We start from the raw sequence: 18,917 nt of genomic DNA, 5'->3' as shown, positions 1-18,917 counted from the left end.
TGCAGCTCTGGCGATTAAACGCCTCTACAATGCAGATGGCACTGGAGTCTGCCTAATGGCTGCTGTTTGAAGTATGGCCACTTATATCCTGTTTCAGATGGGGCTGTATGGTCGCACCTTTGTTCTGATGAGGGGTCCCTGCCCCCATTGACAAAGTGCGAACGACCGGGGGGGCCGCGGCGATATAAGGGGCCGGTGAAGTGTCACGGACACGCTGTGCTTACTCTAGTGACTTGTGCTTCTGCCCTGCTGTCTAAAGCCTCACCGATTCTCCTCATGGATTTCCTCCGCGCCTACTGCGTCCTGTCCGCTTTCCTCGTCCTCACCGGGGCTTTTACGCACGAGGACATGAAGGACGCGCTGCTGCAAAAACTCGGATTGGATGAAGTTCCCAGGATCCAAAAGAGGGACCTGGAGAACCTGGTGGTTCCGGCGCACATCAAGAACAAGTACCTGTCCATGGCGAAGATGCACCACAGCCGGAGGCGCAGATCTTTGCCCAGCCTGGCGGGCATCCTGAGGGGGATCCCCGGCAATGCAGGTAACACGATAAAACGGAGTTTGTCTGATAATATTTTTGAGTCATTGAGTGAAACACATTAACTGCGACTCCTGTGCGTAACCGTGGCGCCTGGCGCGTAACGACTCGCCTTTACGCGCCTACAAATACGACCAGAACCCGACTAAAACGCACACATTGTTTGGCGCTTCAGATATCTCCGGGGAGTATGTGTACTCCGACACCACCCGGCACCGCATGGTGTTCGACATGGAGGCGAGGATCCCCGATAACAGCGAGGTGACCATGGCGGAGCTGAAGCTTTACCAGCGGGCCTCGCAGCACAAACGGAACACCGGGGAGAGAAGGAGCCACCGGCCCGTCAACAACGCCCGGGTCAGCATCTACTGGGTGGAGGCGCTGTCCAACGGCTCCAACAGGACCTCGCTTGTGGATTCGAGGTAGGGACGCGCTCCTTTGCGCCAAATAGCACAGCAAAGAGCGGCGAGACGCTCCTTTCGGAAGCGTCGGCCGCGCATTATTTCTAATTGATGGTCCTTATCGTGTTCACAGGTTGATCCCAATTCACGAGACCGGCTGGAAGAGCTTTGATGTCACCCAGGCGGTGCACTATTGGTCCAAGACGCAGCAGAAGACACCCATGCACCTGGAGGTGTGGATCGAGGGCGAGAGACCTGGCAGCTACGCGGCAGAGATGGCCAAGAGTGTGCGCTTTACCACCCAGGAGCAGACGGATAACACCTTGGGGAGGCCTGAGCTCATCCTCTACACGCTCAACCTCGAGGAGTACGGGTGAGTGTCAGAGATCTTGATATCCGGGATCTGCTTCTGTCCTTGTGAAAATGAAGCCAGATGGAAGCTCTAGTTTGGAGAACGTGGCGCATGAAATGCATTTAAGAAAGACACGAACAGAATTCCAAGAGTTGTAATTTCTATATTTTGATTTATTTGTTGTAATCTAAACTTGAGGTAATATGATCATAATTACTGTATTGCCAGCAGGGTTGTAATTGTGTAATTCAGGGCCTTGGGTTTTTTACAATGTAGCCCCCCTCCTTAACAAAGTCAACATTTTTAAATTTAAAGTTGTTATTTCGGCATAGTGACAGAAGTGATTGAAAAAGCCTAACTTAAGTTGTAGAAAAGGATGACATGCTGTATGGGGGGGGGGGGGGGGGGGGGGGGTGTTGACAAGATGTTTGTGGCAAGGAATCGTTTGCAGAAACTCAACACAAAGTTGATTAATTTTCCATTTTTCAGAATTATTTGCTTGAGAAACTCTAAAAGGTTCCTTTAAGGTTCCTCTAAGGCTGCAGATTGTGTCTTTGCATCACAAAAAAAAGCCAAACACAAACCACTGGAGAGAAGAAGACATAGTGTAAGAGCAGCAACGCTTGCAATGATCTTATGTTTAGCATCCGATGACTGTTAATGTTAATCCGAGTCGACAACATAATCCATAATTATTCTGCTGGGAGCAGGGCTGTGGCTAAAAAAAAAGTAGGCCCCTGAGTCATTTGCAAGATAACCCTCACCCCATAACCCCAGCTAACTTTTCCTCATCGTTTTTTTTTCCTCCAGCTCTGCCGGTGACTGCGACACGAACCAGAACAAAGACGCCTGCTGCAGAGAGCAGTACTTCATCGACTTCCGCGCGCTCACCTGGACGCAGTACTGGATCATCGAGCCGGCGGGTTACCAGGCCTTCAGGTGCACCGGAGGCTGCAAGCAGCCCAAACGCAACTACGGCTACGGAGAGAGGCGGTGCGCGGTGTCGGAGAGCTCCCCGCTGCCCATCATGTATCTGGTGAAGAAGGGGGACTACACGGAAATAGAGGTGGCCGAGTTCCCCAACATGATCGTAGAGAGGTGTGCGTGCGTGCCGGACAACATCTCGGTGGTATGAAGGCCGTAGCAGTCTTAGAGTTGAAGACTGTTGGGAAATATTATAGGGAAATTATAGTGTTTTTTTTGTTGTTGTTAAGGGTTGCCGTATTTAATGTTTTTAACCGACTCGTTAAGTACTTTCTATTTAAATGGACATTCGGCGGGAGAGCTTCACGCCACAAACCCTCGTCTCCCTCCACAAGCACTTTTATAGATTTTTGTATATATTGATATTGTTCCTTTTAAATACGAATTTGAATGAGTTGAGCTAAATCTTGTGCAATCATTCAGACTCGGTGTGATGCATCCCTTTTTTTTTTTTTTTTTTAAATAAAGCTGTACATATAATATGAATGCCTTTATGTTTGTAAAATAAAATATTTGTTTCTCACTATGCTCTTGGTGTCCATCTGTCATTGGGAGCCCGTCTGCCTCAATTCACATTCATGATTGGATTGGTATGCGGTCAGGCTGCTGCGGCTGCCCGCGTCTTTCACCTTCTGATTTGCACTTGCAGGAAGCGGCGAGGCGGAGCAAACAATCTCCCTAATGATGCCGAGCACTTGTCCCCCCCCCCCCCCCCCCCCCCCGAAGCCTCACAGTCGTGGCTTGTAATGCTTTATTTGCGGTGGGAAGGAGGCCCGCCAGCGCATACAGGCGAAAGCGAAGGTCGATTGACGCGACGCCGGGCTCCTTATGCGCCTCAGGCCGGGCCAAACGTTGGTCATCAGAGCCAAGCCCTACTGTACTGTTTGCTCTCAGAGTGGGGGGTCTTGTCATTCGCTAATCCGCCGCTGATGAGGGTCAACATGCAGCCCCTGCGAAGACAATCAGCTGTCTGGGAGGGCCATGACCTCCTGACATGCTTGTCAACATCTCCGTCAGCATTCAGCCCCAAACTGCGTCAACGTGTTCCGGAATAACCTTTCGCCGCAATTACATCTGCGAAAGGCCTTCAGAGTGTCTTTGCCTCAGACGTCCTGAGACGGACATGTCGCCTTGGATGGAGAACGTCTGTGAGCTGCAATGTTTTAAGTCTTTGCAAAGGTGGTCTGTGGGATTTTGGTCTGGACTTTGACTAGGCCATTCCTACACAGGGAAGCGGTTTGTATGCATCATGGCTCTGGCTGTTATGTTCAGGGCTGGAAGCTGAACCTGCACTCTAGTTTTAACTCTTTCACAGCCTCTAACAGGTCTTCTTTCTAAGTTTTCCATTCATTTTCCCACCAGCTCTCATTAAAGTGCGCTCCATTTGTCCTCTGTAGTTGGAGTTTCTGACCTCCGAGTCGGAAGTTTTAACTGGAACAGCTCCAAAAGTTGGAATTGTGAACCGTAAAATGGGTGCAAAAGGGTCACATCCGTCGAAAAGAACGGAATAAAACTTCATACTTCATACCGGTTCTGTCTCATTTATGCAACATTTAGTCAGTCGTATCCAAATTACTTTTCAGTGTTCATGAGGCGGGATGTTTCAGCGCTGTTTATATGCACAAAAACACCACGTGGAACAACATTATTATTGCATCAACAACGTTAGCCTTAGTGGCTAAACACTGAAGACTCGCCACCCATTGTTTAACGTTTTTAAGCACGGCTTAAAAGAAGACAAAGATTTTGCAATAAAACATGACTTTAAGATGCATCCTGAGACCTGGTTGGCTGTTTTTGTACGTTTCACGCTAGCTTTTGTGCGAGGGTCCATGTTTTTTCCTACTGTCCGACGAGAGGGACACCGGTACGCAAAAAGGCAGAGATGAAGTAATCGGCGACTTTCGATTGAACGCAGCATCAGCTTCCCTGTAGAAGAAATTAATTTCCACAGCATGATGCCGCCACTACCATGTTTCATTGTAGGGATGGGGGATTCTGGGGGATTCTGGGGGAGGTGCAGTTAGTTTTCTCTCACCCAGTCATGCTTGCTGTGTCCCCTGCAAGGTTTTATTCTTTAAACAATGACTCTTCCCAATTGTCCTCTTGACGGATTCTCCCACCTGAGCTTTTTTTAGTTTAGTTTATTAGTTTACATAACATTAAGAGCAAAGCTAAAAGAATACAATGTTAAAAGCATAAATGTAACAAATGAATGTGATAGCATGGTAGAAACAAGCATTGGTTTATATGATCCCTGTAAATAAAAAATAAAAAGATACAGTATATTAACAATACATGAATATCATGCATGGATACATTTCATACAATCAAGCACCAAATTGACAAAAAAAGACTATATAAAAGTGTTAAAATTATTTTGACAGTGAATTTGTTTTGTAATTTTTTTCAATACTGGCAATGAGACAGAGGCTTTCATAAGATGGAAAAACTGGTTCTAAAGAACAACTCCACGATAAAACATTTTATACGATGGTAGATGGAGATTCTTAGCCTGTAATGGAGTAACCATGAAACGAAGACTCACCTTCAAAATAATTAGCTAAACCGTAAATCCACTATCAAATATTTCACCTCGTGGGCAAAAGTGCAAGTCTGCTAAATATTATTTTAAAACATATCAAGAACTAATTTCAGCCTGGAATATAAAGGAGTACTTGGTGCTTCTGTTACAGAATAAGTTGCTATGAGCAGCAGGATTTTACTCAGATCAGGTAATGCACTCGCTCAAACAACGTTACAATATGTTAAATAAGGATAAATGAGACTGTAATGCAAGGACTGGGAAGTAGAGTTTTGTACAACGCCACTTAATTTTCTAAGAATACTAAAAAAACAAGTTGATGAAACTTTCTCCAGTTTATCATTGTCAATATATTCTCATTACACTGTTCCCTGTTATATTTTTTATTACCAGTAAACAACATAAAGTTTGTTTGCTTTTAACATTTCATGATAGCTTATTTGTTTGGAACCATCTGGAATGAATGCATAAACCGTGATTTAATTTATTTAATTAATTCAGCCAAAACTCTGTTGGAAACAAAAAGGTGGTTGTCGTCTGCATATAGCAGTGAAAAAGCAGGGCTGGATTTTTTTTTAATAGAAATAAGAAATAAAGGGATGGATCCTTGAGGGACACCATTTAGTGTATTCTATTGTTGTGTGACTGAGAGCCATTCCAACAAACATATTGCTCTCGGTTTAAACAATCATCTCCATAAAACCCATATTTATACAATTTGGAAAGCAAAATATCATGACTAACTGTACCAAATGGGTTTTTAAAGATGGGAAAATATGCCAGCAGCAAGTTCATCTTTATCTAGAGCTTCGTGGATTCTAGTGGTGAGCTCCAGTAATACCTTTTATGTTGATGCTTTTCCAGACACCAAACCGACCACTAAGAAGAATATTGTATGTCAGTCAGGATCTCAAAATGTTTAAGAAGCTAGATGGATAGTTTGTAAGGATCTTCTGATTTAAAACGTGGAACATTAGCAAGAGTTTGGTCAGAAGGTAGTTTAGCAGTTTCTATTGAGGAAGCCAGAGGCCTGATGATTAAAGCCATGATTTCTTTGAGTAAGGGGAGACCAGTTTCCTCATGACCACAAATCTGAAATATCACTCACCTCCCTGGAGTCAGGCAAGTTAAACCTTCTAAAAGGAAAACAGCCTTTGATTTAGCTATTATTTGCTACAGCTATCTTATTAGCATTGGAATCTCAAACGTTTGAGAAAAAAAAAAATAAACCTGGAAACCATAAAGTAATTTCCATTTGTAGAAGTAAATTTGTTGGGTGCAGAGTGACTGCCTCAAAAACATAATTTCTATTCAGGCCTCTTTCCTTAGTTTTTTTAACTGGTTCTGTTGAACCACAATTCAATGACAAGGTCTTGAATTTCATTGGTTATTTTCCAGTATTTTCTTTTTTTATATTACTTTTGTCAGTTTCAAGCCATTTCAGTGCCCACTGTGGGATTTTCTTAGATTGACAGAGGCGTGCCAACAATCTTACACCAGTACACCAGTTTATTTATAAAAATCATAACCATGTATGTTGCACAACAGACCATTATAGTTAGTTTGATGCATTTAATAAATTGCCAGTAAATATCTGTACAGCTGACCTGCCATCCCTTTAGTGGGATCTTTCCGGCAAGGCGCCACATCGTGTGTGTGTGGATCTCCATGTGCAGCATTGGTCAAATAGGCCAGAAATACATTCCTGGGCTAAACTTTATTGGACTATTAACATTAATTGAAACATCGGTCAGGAGGTGGGAATGAAAAGATTTTTAAAAGTTGTATTCCAACAGCCTTGGGAGCAGGAAAGCTCCTCACCAGCACGGCACTGAACCAAGTCCCTTTAATCTGGGGTGTTTTTTCTATAATGGGATAAAAACAATAAAACAAAGACATAATCGTCACGATCAGCTGATCACAACCTTAAAGGGCCACATCATCTCAAAAGGTCAGTGTTGGTTTAACGGTAAAAAGGCTTGAATTAAAATTAGCAATCAAATAACTCAAAACTCTCCTCCATGCATGACACCAGTAGTCACCAGGCATTTACACTCATTCGTTGGACAATCTTTAATCTTGTTACAGAGTTAACATTCATGCACGACTAAAACAGCGGCAGAAAACGACAAACAGCTGGAAACCCCTGCATCAGTCAGTACTTCCACTCTGAGTGGATGTGATGGGGGGGGGGAAGATACGGCGGGCGCCAGGGCACGACGAGAGCCGCTACTCCTTTAGAAGCTCGACTAGGCGCCCGTGAGCCGCTGTAGCCCTTTAGATCTGCTGGTGAATCGGGTTGATGGCGTCAAATGATAAAAATAACTAAAAATTGGGGCGATCACTTGTGCTTCAGTGCTCGCCGTGTGTCAGAGGACCGCTGCAGCGATGGAACAGCTGATAGAAGCGGAAACTGAAGACCCTGAGAGTGAAGGAGTTAGTGCACAGAATACTTTAAAAAGACAAAACGCAGGAGGAGAAAACGGCTTTGCTTTACGCTGAAAAAGCACCCAGCATAACTACATCATCATTCAGGGACTTATCCGATATGTGACATGCCCGCCTAGAGGGATTAATGAAGCGACATCTTTCGCTTTTCAAAGGCCAGTTAACACACCTTTGAATGAAATGAGAGCCATAAGTCAGGATGAATGTAAAAAAAGCAAACAAGTTGTTTATTGTAGGTCTGTGATCTTACAAGTTTTGATGATGGGGACAAAAACAAAGAAAACAAAAATCACTTATCTGCCGTCTCTTTTTTTTCTCTTAACTGTTTAACATTAGAGCGTTGACATTTAGTCTACCCATATAATCTGTCCTGCTTTCAGATCTATTTAAATCACATTTTTTAAATGTCTGACAAAAACTACACAAAGAAAAACAAAATATTTACAATTTGTAATAAAAAAAAAAAGCAAATCAAAAGAAAAAAATAAAATCACAGCACGGATAAAACGCACAACCCTGAACAAAAGAAAAAACAAAACCCAAAAAAATTCCTAAACTGACCCACTTATCCGTCTCTGTTCCTGATTTAACAATTTTAAAATCATGTCATTTAAAAAGTGGTTGGGGAGGGGACAAAAAAATAAAATAAAAAAAAATGTACAACAAAAAGGAAACCCACAAACAGTGTGTAGGAGACTGAGCCCACGGTCCTGGGTGTAAATAGACGGAGCCCACGGCGCTCTGACCACAGCCGGGCTTCCTGCTCTCCTCTGGTGGAATGTTCTCGCTCCAGGTGAATCCCGTCCGTCTGGCTCGCCGGTCAGCGGGGCGCTCGTCGATTAAAAGTGGGCTCTAAAGAAGCAAAACTCAAACAGCAGGGCGGAGGGAGGTTCCGTGGCTAGTGGTGGGTTCTCAGTGTCAGCCACCAGTCCATAAGAACAAGTGTTTTAGTAATATCCCGGCTGGTACTGCTGGCTCCACGGCTTCTGGTTCCAGAACTGCAAACACAAAAAGGAGCTCAGAGTTAAAAGTGGAGCGAGCCGCACGCACCTGTCAGCACACAGCTTCATATTAATTGATTTAAAGACTGGAGAGCACCCTGCGTGGACGTCCTCCTCCACATTTTATCACATTAAAAACACAAACCAACATATTCTATGTGACGGATCAGCCCTGACTGTGAAGAGGAAGCAAGACGATGGAGACCATTCTCATTCAGCCTTTACTCTGATATCCCTAATTAGAATACACGCCTTCAGGAGGCCCTGATTATTAAATAAAGTCCCCACTGTGCACAATGTCACCTCAGTACAAACCCAGTAGTTGTGTAAAGGCGACAGAGGAGCACTGGAGGACCAGCATGGCAGTGGCAGCGTTATCCTGTGGGAATGGTGGTCCACTAAAGACCAGAGTGGGGAGAAGACTGACCGACCCCAGACATGAGCTGCTGAGGACCGCTTTGGATCACAGTAACATCTTAGAACGGCCTAGTCAAAGTCAACACCTACATCCATCTCAAGTGCTGCTCAGTATCCATCCATCCATTGGAGGCATTACAGGAAGAACCATGGACCAAAAACTAAAGCAGAGCTAGTAGAGCTGTGCAGCATAGATGCTGATGTTCCCAGACTCCATCTGACCATCGACCTTTGAACTTTGGGGTTTTAAGGTCCCAAGAAGTACTTTTACAGGCCGGGGACACAACGAGCTCCACAAGCCTTCGAAACGCCTCATTTTAGCACCTGCTGACAGGAGAGAAGTGAGAGAAGTACTGACCCCTTGCTGCCAGCTCTGGTTGAAGGCCTGAGCCTTGTCCATGCCGTTCCTGCTGCCAAAGCTGCCGCTGTTCCTGTTGTTGCCGTAGTTACTGTTTTTCTGACCGAAGTTGCCACGGCCCCCTCCTCTCTGCTGGAACTGCGGAGAGGAAGACGAGAGTCAGACGAGGATCTGGTTGCGGCCTCACCGGGGGGACGCGTCAGAGGACACCTACGTGGGCGGGGGGTCCCCTGTTCACGTTGCGGTTCATGTTGCCTCCGCCTCCTCCTCCTCCTCGGCTCATCTGACCGCCTCGGTTCATCTGGCCTCCTCGGTTCATGGGCCCGCCCCGGTGTCCCATGCTGCCCCTCATGGGCCCGCCTCTGGGGGACGCGCCCAGGCTGGGGATGGGGCCACCGCCCCTGCCGAAGTTCCCGGGCCGGACGAACCCTCCCCTGAAGGCCGGCGGAGGAAGGAAGCCGCGGGGAGGACGGCTGAAGCCGCCGCCGCCGCGAGGGACGGGACCTGCGGAGAGCGGGAAGACCACCGTGAGCCACGGTCCAACGCGTGACGCTACATGCCGGCACCCCTTACACCCAGCGCCCCCCTACCTCCTCTGAAGTTGCCTCTGTTCTGGAAGCCTCCGCGGCCGCCGCCCCTCTGCCCCTGTCCGCTGCGTCCAAACTGGTTCTTGCCTCCCCGGCCGCCGCCGCGGGGACCTCCGCCCCGGGAGCCCCCGCTGCGGGGCGTGCCCCCGCTGCCGGATCGCTTGGGGGTGGAGCTCCCCTGGTTGGGCTTCTTCTCGGCGGGCAGGGCGGTCTTGCTCTCCTCTTTGTACTGCTCCAGCAGCTTGGCGGCGTCCTCCTTAGGCAGCTCGGCGTACGTGACCTCGCTGAAGCTCTCCCCTTCCTCTGGGAGGGCGTAGAAGCCTGCGGGGGCCACACACACCAGGACACGGTTAGCAACGGAAGAGCAGAAGGCAAAAAACAAACAACCGGCAGCGCGTCACGAGGCTTTACCCTTCATCTTGAGCAGCGCGTGCTCGGGCACTTCCTTGCCATCACTCTCCACCTTCTTCTGGACTCTCTTCTTGTACTCCTCGTCTGAGGGGAAGACCACCACCGCCTTGCGCTGGAAGCCTGCAAACAGACACATCTTCCTCTTCTGGCCGGGCGCAGACAGGTTGGTCTGGAGGAAGGGAGAAGGAATCCTCGTTTAGACCGTCGGTTCAGGAACTTCCTCATGCGGCGGCGTCTGTTAAACGGGGACGGCTTACGTGATCCAGGATGTAGTTCCTCTTCTTGCGAGCGGCGATCTCGATGAACTTGCCCAGGAAGAGCGGAGCTCTTTGGGAGATGGCGCTGAGCTTGGTGATGTCCTTGGACTGGCGTTTCAAACTGTTGATCTGCGTTCAAACGCGACAAACGGAGATTAAAAACACCAGACAGACAGACAGAGTCGACCGTAGAGCCGAGCGGTACTGACCATCATCTTGTCCACGATGGTGTCGCTGCTCAGGATGTAGTACTTCCCGGGGTTCTGCTCCACTTGGTTCTTGACCCACGTGGTTTTCCCCGAGCCGGGCAAGCCGACCATCACGATGATCTGCGGGGGACACGGCGGCGGTTTTAGTCGACGGAGGAGCAGGACAAGTAAAACAAAGAGATGCGACAGAAGCACACGGACCTCGCAGTCGGCCTTGGTCTGGGGCCCCTTCAGCCCCCGCACCCGCTCGCTGACGGGGATCTGCTGCAGGAAGGTGTAGCCTTCAGGCTGAGGGAAGTAGGGCGTCTCCATCTGGCCGAAGTTGAACTCCACGGCACAGTTGCGACAGATGACGTGTGGGAAGAGGGCCTGGTCGCCCAGGCTGTCCTTGGGGACCCTGAAGGCGACGGCCGCTTCGCCGCCGTTCTTGGAGAAGGACAGCACAACCTCCTCCTCCTCGAAGTCCTACAAACAGAAACCAGGCCGCTTGTCTCACGCTATGAAAGAACACACAACAGGCCTAATCCTCTGAAAATTAAAGCACTAACATGTAAACATTCATTTTATATCACATAAATCTGAAGTTTACCAAACAGATCTCTGAAAGGTCAGAGAGGCAGACGGACAAATCTGCCGGGGTTTCAGCTACCGTATTTTTTGGACTATAAGTCGCACTTTTTTCCCCATCATTTGGGCGACCCCGCTCTGAAACATCTGTGTCATCTTAGCTTAGCATGTAGCGCTGCTATGCTCACAGTTTACTTTCAATGCTCAGCTGAAATGTGCGTTGGTAGCCTGTTATGTTAATTTACCCCGTTTCATCCACCCAGGTGTGTTCCATAATATTCAACCCATTGTGGATGCAGCTGTGTAATTGATGATTAAAAAGTTGGTTTACCAGATTAAATCTTGGACTGTGTGAAATAAATTTCTAAATAAATGCGACTTATAGTCTGAAGAATACGGTGTATCTGCCCTGAATGGTGACCAACCATTTCCCCATGACGGTGCACGGCTGCGGTAACAACCCTCTTCAGTGTGAAAGTTGCTACTAAGCGAAGACGCCCTGAGAAAGCCGTTTTAGTGCCAGACCTTCAGCAGGTAAAGGCTGGGCACATGCCACCAGAGCTGCAGTGATTATCTGGAGCTTTCAAGCTGTTAGGGGTCACCTGCTGGACGAATTAAAGCAAAGACCCTCCAGGGAGCTAAAACGTCTAAAAGCTTTAAAATGAAAACTCAGGTTGGGACGTGGCCTTTTAATCTAAAAAGTAAAACTATTTTTGCATCACTTTCTTGTGTTGCAGTTCTTAAAATTAAAGGGAATAAAAATCCTCATGAGTAGGTCAAAGCTTCGCAGAGGATCAACAATAGAAATGGGTGACATAGTTCTGTTTAGAATATCTCTATAGAAAAGCACCAAATGAGCCTAATTTTAGTGAAAGATTTTAATGAAACATTCTTGTAAATTATATATCTTACGATCAGGCAGCAGATGACGTCGTTCTCCTCATAGGTTTCCCCAAAGTCCTCGGTCACACAGTTGGTGGTCTTCCTGCCTTTGCAGGAGTATCCATAGGAAAACTCCTCCTCTCCTGGAGAAAGTAGGAGAAAATCTATTCAATAAGTGCTGCTTAAAGCCCACCAGGGGGCAGCGTTCACCACCAACTAAAACCTGCAGTCTTCTGCCTCCCTTTTACAGTAAGTATGGCAACCCTAGAGACACATCAGTGAAGTCACATAAACACTTAAAGAAATCGAACCAGGACTGACCCAGCAGCAGCGTGCCCGTGGACAACGACCATCCGACCTGCACGTCGTGAATTTCTAAGTTCTTGCTGGAAATGTGCTTCACTGAAATCTTCTCGGTGAGCTGTAAACACGCAGCAAAGACACACGGTAACCAGGTTAGCAAACAAACATACAGCGTAGAATCAAACAATGCTAAAAAAAGAAAGAAAGCTAACATTCTGACCTTCATCTCAAAGCAGGCTTTGCCGCTGTTTACGCCGTAGGTCCCCTTTCCTCCAGACCACAGATAGGCAAAGCTCTCCATAATGAGGGAGGAGGCGCTGTAGCGGTCACGCGACACCTTAAAGTGCAGGTCACAGTTGTCTGGAATGGAGAAAAACACAGAAAACCTCTATGAAGGTGTGCGTCTCTCTAACAAACGGTGTTTAATGCGTCGGTGCTGAGGCAGAGTCGGCGCGGAGGACCTACAGGTATCCAGGCAGACTTTCGTGTCGTCACACTCTTCGTCCTCTTCCTCCAACGGGGGAACGGGGGACTTAAAAGAGGCGCTGGAAAATAAGAGAGCAGCGGGTCAGCTGGGAGACTGGCACTGGAGCGCGGCTGCAGTTCATTTCGTGGTGACGTTGTCGGGACGTCTTGCTGAGACAGTGGGAGGAAGAGGGTGGACAGCCAGAGAGAGCATGAGTCAGCACAGTGAGCCTTTAATGTCTTTGAACCGTGGCAGGCACTTACCTTGCAGCGTCCAGCGACTTCTAAAAAATGTGAAAGAGACAAGAGAAAGAAAAGCACGGCACCTGGCCCCCCCCCGTTCTGAGGCTCCAGGACAGAAACGGCTCCTTCCTTTCTGATCAAAGGGTTCATGTCCTCGGGACGGCTTCTGACTAGAGTGGCGTGGAGGAAGAGCCACGCTTGTTTCTGCACGGCGTGCATTTAAACCACTGACTGCACTGTTTCTGAGAGCACCTCTATGAGAGCACAATATCCTCCTCCATTTCTCAGCAGCTTCTGGATGCTTCCAGTTAGTTATATAGTAATAAGTAATAGTAATTACTAAATAGTAACAGATAAAGCAGGTTCCTACAGCGGCCTTTACCGGCACTACTGGTAAAGATGTTAAAAAACTACGTTTTTATGAAAAATAAAGACTATCTTAAGTGAATTTACACAAAAAGAAGGCGATCCATGGCCGTTGGGCTGGTTTTAGTTGCCAAAACCCAGAGAACCTTGTTGAAGCGCATAGAATCACCAGAATGGGCCATTATTGAGGTTTTGAAAACTGGAAGGCCAGATCGACAGACGTTTCTCCTAAAAGCTATTGGTCCCTGAGCGGGACCCTTAACCCCGGGTGGCGGCGCTGCCCACTGCTCCCTAAGGGTTAAATGCATTTTGTTCTCTTCTTTAGCCAAAGCAGGCGATACAAAGTTATTTACCTGCCGGGGGACCAATCGTTATTAGACATGATTGAGCATTTTGTTACTAGTCACCATCTTCTGATGCCCTCTGACCAAATGCACTGAAATTAAACGTTAGGATTTTTCAGAAATGTTGCATTAGATTATTCTGCTGCAGTAAAACTTCTCTAACCTCTTAAACCAGAGGGTCTATTTTCTTAAAAAAAAAAAATGCATACTCATACTTTATAAAAAGGCATTTCTCATCTTGTTAACTTCTAATCTTGTTATAAACTAACACAAAGGTCCTGGAGGATGAGGTGGATGGGAAGATTTGAGAGTAAACTATTCTGGGCCTGAGTAAATGAGATTAAATGCCACCCCAGATTGTTTACATATCACACTACGTTTGCTGAAAACAGGGAAATAATAAATTGTAGCTACAACATCTTGGATGCATCTGTGGCAAGGTTGGTGTCCACACAACAAGCAATTTAGAAGTTATACACGTCTAGTTTGAAAGAAATTCAGACGGACCCCTATTTATGAGCCATTTTGGAAGGATCTTTGAAACTCTGAACTTTTTCTTGAAACAGAAAATGCGGGATGCTATTATATATTTGGTAAATGCTTTTGTAGACGAGTCTCAGATGAAGATCTGGACATATAAGTGTGAGTCAGCCTCAGTTAGTTGTTGCTATAGAGGCTTAAATTTTAACATCTTTACCAGGAGCGCCAACAAAGCGTCCAGGTCTGCAGAAGGGAGAGCGCGCTCTTCCTGGAGCCGTTTATGTAGCGCTGCTGAGGGGAGACTGACGGCAGCAGCAGCTTCTACAGTCGCATTGTGAGACGAGGATGTGAAACATGAATCAAAGCTCCGCCATATTGTCCAGAGGGGACAACAACGTTAAACCGTGTCAAAATCTAAATAAAATAACAGTAAAAACAGCAAAGATGTTGCAGGAAGTAGCAGCAAATCTGAATGATTTCCTGAGGCCCGCCCTCTTAAACCTCACGTCCAACAAAAACATCCACATGAAGAGAAGCTGAGAGGATTTCCACGTCCTGCCCGTTGATCCTCAGTGCATCAGCAGCGCCATGAAAACAAAACACTGACCAGGAAGTAGGAGCGCGAACACACACTCTCACACACCCGTACATGCAGGCCATGCATGACGTCACTTCTGACAGGAGGAGGAGGGAGGGAGGGGGACGGGTCTTACAAATGCACACATTCACACATGAGGACTGACACAGGATATGATACAGAAATAGCATTTGAACATCATACAGTCAGTGAAACAAAACCAAAAAAAAAAGAAAAACCAAAAAAAAAAAAAAGAAGACTACTGCGAGGCAAAACGATGGACGACCACTAGCGAGCTCCTCTGTGGGGCGTTCCAGAACTGGGACCTTAGCTACATCCCTGTGACCTACCCCCCCACCCCTCCCCTACCAGCCCCCGCCTCTCAGCTAAAACCCCAACCCTGAATTTGAGGGAAAACAATAGATAGATAAAGTGTACATGTGCTACTTTCACTGGGATCTATGAAAGCAGCCTCCTACCACATTGAGGACACGAGACGGGCTTTCCAGAAAACATAAGTGGCATGAGGAACAGATGTGGAAAATTCATAGAAGTCAGATAGATGCACTTCTGCTACAGAATGCAGTCCAAAAAAGACACACTGTGAGTGGGCACTGGAGAAAGAGTAAATGGTAAGGCTCTTAATATAGATATAGCTAGGCAGGGATGACCCTCAAATACATGAGTGACAAAGTTGTGTAGTTAAATATGATCAAAGAAATACGTCAAAAGCGGGGATTTTCTCCCCTCTTGCTAGCGAAGTGCATTGGCAGTTAAAGCCAATACAGGTCAACAAAGCTATGCATGGCGCTTCAGGAATGCCGAAGGCCATATTTGCTCTGTCCCATCCTTACCAGCTGTATTTGTTCTCTTCAATAAATTCAAAGTAGCCCCTTCCATGTTCCTCCCGGCGTCTCTTAACACCCTTCTTATTCTTCTGATCAGCATTCGTGTCTTTGTCCGCATCCCCTTTGAAAATAGAACAAAGATATAGAATGAGGTGCTCCTTTTTGAGACAGAGAGAGAGGTCGGACCGGCAGTGGGGGTTGTTGGCCCACAAAGCCCGTTCGTTAGTTACACTGTGTCCACCATAATCATCATTGCTATTAATATTTATTAAAAAAAAGAGGCAACGCCTCATAGTTACACTTAAACAACACAATGATAGTAACAGTTCTTAAGACCAGGTAGTATTTAGAACATAAACTGGCCCAAATGTACAGTAGGAGAAATGTTTGCTGGGACTGGAAATGCAAAAGGAAATTAAAAAAAATAGATAAAAAAAAGGTGCGTGGCTATAACCCTGCAACATAGGGAGTAAAATTACACTGTGGCCTTTAAGAGGGTCTACAGTTGGCAGGGAGAGATGCATCATGCAAGAAACCCACCTAGGTCTGACTTTACCTTACCTCCCCGGGGTCTTAAACTATTTCAGCTGGCCGACTTTCTGAGACGCACGTTTTTAAGAACACAAAAACTAAAAACCGTCCGGCGAGACTGTGCACAGCTTCAGGCGAGCAACTTCAGAGGTTCCCAGTCCTGTTTGGTTCAAATGTGCCCATGGTGCTGGGTAAGCTACCATTTGATCAGAAGATGGTTTCAGGGTTCCAACTAATTCTCTATTTCACCCCCGCTTCAATTTCCAGGCTAATCTTGTGTTTTCTTGCAGATTTTCCTACGATGTTGTGGACATCTGAGAAGAAACATCGTTTGCATTCAGATATTTTGCTGTATCTTTGGCATCTTGACAAACTTTGATCGGTTAAATGCCCTCACATCCAACACGATCAGTGATGGATTACTCTGTATCATGAATTTAACAAATCATGGTGTGTGATTGGTTATGTCCCCCTGTTTCACAAAATCCCAGGAATATTGGATTTTGAATGATTAGATACCAAATCTTTATTTTATTTTATTTTTTAAAAAAGGACCAGGAGGAAAAATAAAAAGTTAAAATCGATCCTTTCATCTTATTTGAATGTTTAATGGTTCAAAAATCAAAAATGATCAAAGGGTTTTCACAAAAACCACGTAGTGTGGCAAATCATTCCATTATCAATCAGAATAAAAAGTTAATTATTCATTGAAGTTGTTGATCATGTGTTTATCTTTCAGAAATCTTAAAAAACAAAAGAGTCTGGAAACCCATACTTCTCTTTAATTTTCATCTCCACTCATCTTTTCTTTTTCAGATAAATCAAACTCCACCTTCAAAACTGCGTAGGGTCCCTGTGTGTGTGGTGATTAAACAGTTTTTTCAGATAATCTGGGCAGGGTGAGAAATGGAGAAAAGAGGAAAACTGACCCCCCTCTTAATGGGCAGTAGCTGCTAACCCAGCAGGAATAAGAACATTCGTTTTTCCGCTGTAAAGCAAGCTAAACCCACATAAGCAAATTATCTGCATCTGTTTTACTGCAAACCTCGCGCATTTGTGGCCAAACATCGCGGCTGGGAACCTCTGAGATGGCTAACAAGCTTAGCTTCCTGTAGACAAAGACGCCGACTAGCAGGCTAACCCCCCCAGAACGAAACGAAACAAAAAGCCCGCTCGGTTACCACGTTCCCGAAACTCGTAATTTATACATAAAAGCGTTCCTAAACGGTGCCAAGGAGTAAAAAAAAAATACCCCCCAACAAACGCGAGGGAAGCCCACGGAAGGTTAGCCGCACGAAGAAAAGGCGCGCCATAAAATAAGCTAACCGAAGGTGCTAGCTTGCTACGCGTGAGCGTCACCGCGGCCTAGCGTGGATCACGCTGCGAGTCAACATGGACGCCGAGCAGCGGGTTTGAAATCTAGCCGCCCCCATCCCTTCACCGAGCGGAAAACAACCAAAAAAAAAAAAAAAAAAAACCCGGCATCCAGCCACGGCCCATCCAACCAGTCATTTTCATAAGCAACTCCTCCGACTCACCCTCTGCAGATTGATCTCCGGGCTCACCGTCCTCAATTTTTTCCATGTCGTCTACATCCGCCTTGAGCATGGGATCCATTTCGTCGTCCTCGTCCCCTCCGTCTTCCCCCTCACCCATCTCTTCGTCCTCGGCGACGCCGTTGCCGTCGTCCTCGTTCTCCGCTTCTTCCTCGTTGGCCTCCATGCTCTCCTCTACCGGAGCGTCGCCCTCCTCTTCTTCTCCCATGCCCTCCTGGTCGGCCGTCTGCTCGAGCCCGTCGTCCCCGGAGCCTTCCTGGGCCGCCGAGGAGTCTCCGGCGAGGGCCTCCTCGTCTATGGCGGCCTGCAGGCGGTCCATCAGCTCGGCCTTCAGCCCCTTGTCGGAAAGATTCCGCTTTTTCAGCTCGTCCTTCAGCTCGTTCACTTTGAGCTTCTTCACGTTAATGGTGCTCATTTTGACGGATGAACGGCAGGAAAAAAATGTTAAAAGTCGACAATAAATAAATACGCGGTCGCCCTTTGTTAACAAATGTAGCTCGAAACCACGCCAAATGTCGCCGGCTACGCAAACCAGTACCTCAACAGCGGAGAGAGAGCTGTGGAGGGAGGGAGGGAGGGAGGGAGGCGGGGATTACCGTAACTACAGAGAGGGCAGCGCAGCTTGATGTGAAGCCCGCCAATCAGCTGTCGCCGTCTTTATAATGGGACAGCCCGTTCATCTATGCGGGGGAAAAGTGGGTCAACAAGTGGTCTTCACAAAGGGGAAAAGTCTTGTTTTTTTTTTAGACCGTTGATGTTGTCAGACAGGTTCTTTTAAAGTAATTTCTTTGATTAAAAACCCAGGCCGGGCGGCGATCAAGCCTTGGTGTGGCAAACGAAACTGAACCAGAAAATGTGATTAATCACAACTAACTTATCAAGGCGGGTAATCGTACATTAACAGGGTCAGGATAGTTCGGGTACTTTTAGAGTGAAACAATTAATAAACAGGATTTTTGTATTTACTCTGCTTGTCTTTGTTTGCAGGGGCGGTTCTAGACAGGGGCCAGGACTGTTCCTAAAGACCAGGACTGTTCCTAAACACATGATATAAAATTTCTTAGGATGATAAATGCTGACAAAGATACTGTGACTGACTGGTCATTTGGATCAGTTGTATTATTTACGTTTATGGTTTAACCCAATAATGAAATAAAATAATAATAATAAAAAAAAAAAAAAAAAAATAATTAAAAAACAATTAGCTGTTTCACATTAAGCTCCCATCGTATTGAGAAAAGATCAGG

General features: G+C 46.4%; 2 protein-coding genes across 2 annotated transcripts; one reads left to right on the top strand and one right to left on the bottom strand.

Annotated features, from left to right (window-relative positions):
* The first annotated feature begins 276 nt into the window (after positions 1 to 276).
* Positions 277 to 2,729, top strand: lft1 (lefty1). The gene is made up of 4 exons (XM_012878092.3): positions 277 to 541; positions 714 to 960; positions 1,073 to 1,312; positions 2,102 to 2,729. Exons 1-4 carry the CDS (start codon positions 277 to 279, stop codon positions 2,424 to 2,426), a joined length of 1,077 nt encoding a protein of 358 aa, XP_012733546.2. The 3' UTR covers positions 2,427 to 2,729.
* Positions 2,730 to 7,468: 4,739 nt separating this feature from the next.
* Positions 7,469 to 18,239, bottom strand: hnrnpub (heterogeneous nuclear ribonucleoprotein Ub). Its single transcript, XM_012878091.3, has 14 exons — positions 17,653 to 18,239; positions 15,590 to 15,704; positions 12,726 to 12,805; positions 12,481 to 12,620; positions 12,279 to 12,378; positions 11,988 to 12,100; positions 10,710 to 10,973; positions 10,509 to 10,628; positions 10,300 to 10,428; positions 10,043 to 10,211; positions 9,635 to 9,952; positions 9,259 to 9,548; positions 9,045 to 9,182; positions 7,469 to 8,266 (listed from the first exon to the last, which is right to left on the bottom strand). Exons 1-14 carry the CDS (start codon positions 18,083 to 18,085, stop codon positions 8,216 to 8,218), a joined length of 2,460 nt encoding a protein of 819 aa, XP_012733545.2. The 5' UTR covers positions 18,086 to 18,239; the 3' UTR covers positions 7,469 to 8,215.
* Positions 18,240 to 18,917: the final 678 nt, after the last annotated feature.

The sequence above is a fragment of the Fundulus heteroclitus genome, chromosome 15 (genome assembly GCF_011125445.2).
Source record: "Fundulus heteroclitus isolate FHET01 chromosome 15, MU-UCD_Fhet_4.1, whole genome shotgun sequence".
NCBI classification, from domain to species: domain Eukaryota; kingdom Metazoa; phylum Chordata; class Actinopteri; order Cyprinodontiformes; family Fundulidae; genus Fundulus; species Fundulus heteroclitus.
The sequence above is the reverse complement of the archived record's forward strand: the minus strand, read 5'-3'. Positions and strand labels throughout refer to the sequence as shown.

What these genes read in the sequence shown, in the direction of transcription:
- hnrnpub (XM_012878091.3), bottom strand. Translation starts at nt 18,085, where the DNA reads ATGAGCACCATTAACGTGAAGAAGCTCAAAGTGAACGAGCTGAAGGAC. An exon ending in CCATCGTGGACAAGATGATG is followed by an intron (nt 10,429 to 10,508) that starts GTCAGTACCGCT and finishes GTTTGAACGCAG; the next exon opens with ATCAACAGTTTGAAACGCCA. An exon ending in ACCAGAGCTGGCAGCAAGGG is followed by an intron (nt 8,267 to 9,044) that starts GTCAGTACTTCT and finishes TTGTGTTTGCAG; the next exon opens with TTCTGGAACCAGAAGCCGTG.
- lft1 (XM_012878092.3), top strand. Translation starts at nt 277, where the DNA reads ATGGATTTCCTCCGCGCCTACTGCGTCCTGTCCGCTTTCCTCGTCCTC. An exon ending in GGGGATCCCCGGCAATGCAG is followed by an intron (nt 542 to 713) that starts GTAACACGATAA and finishes TTGGCGCTTCAG; the next exon opens with ATATCTCCGGGGAGTATGTG. An exon ending in CTCAACCTCGAGGAGTACGG is followed by an intron (nt 1,313 to 2,101) that starts GTGAGTGTCAGA and finishes TTTTTCCTCCAG; the next exon opens with CTCTGCCGGTGACTGCGACA.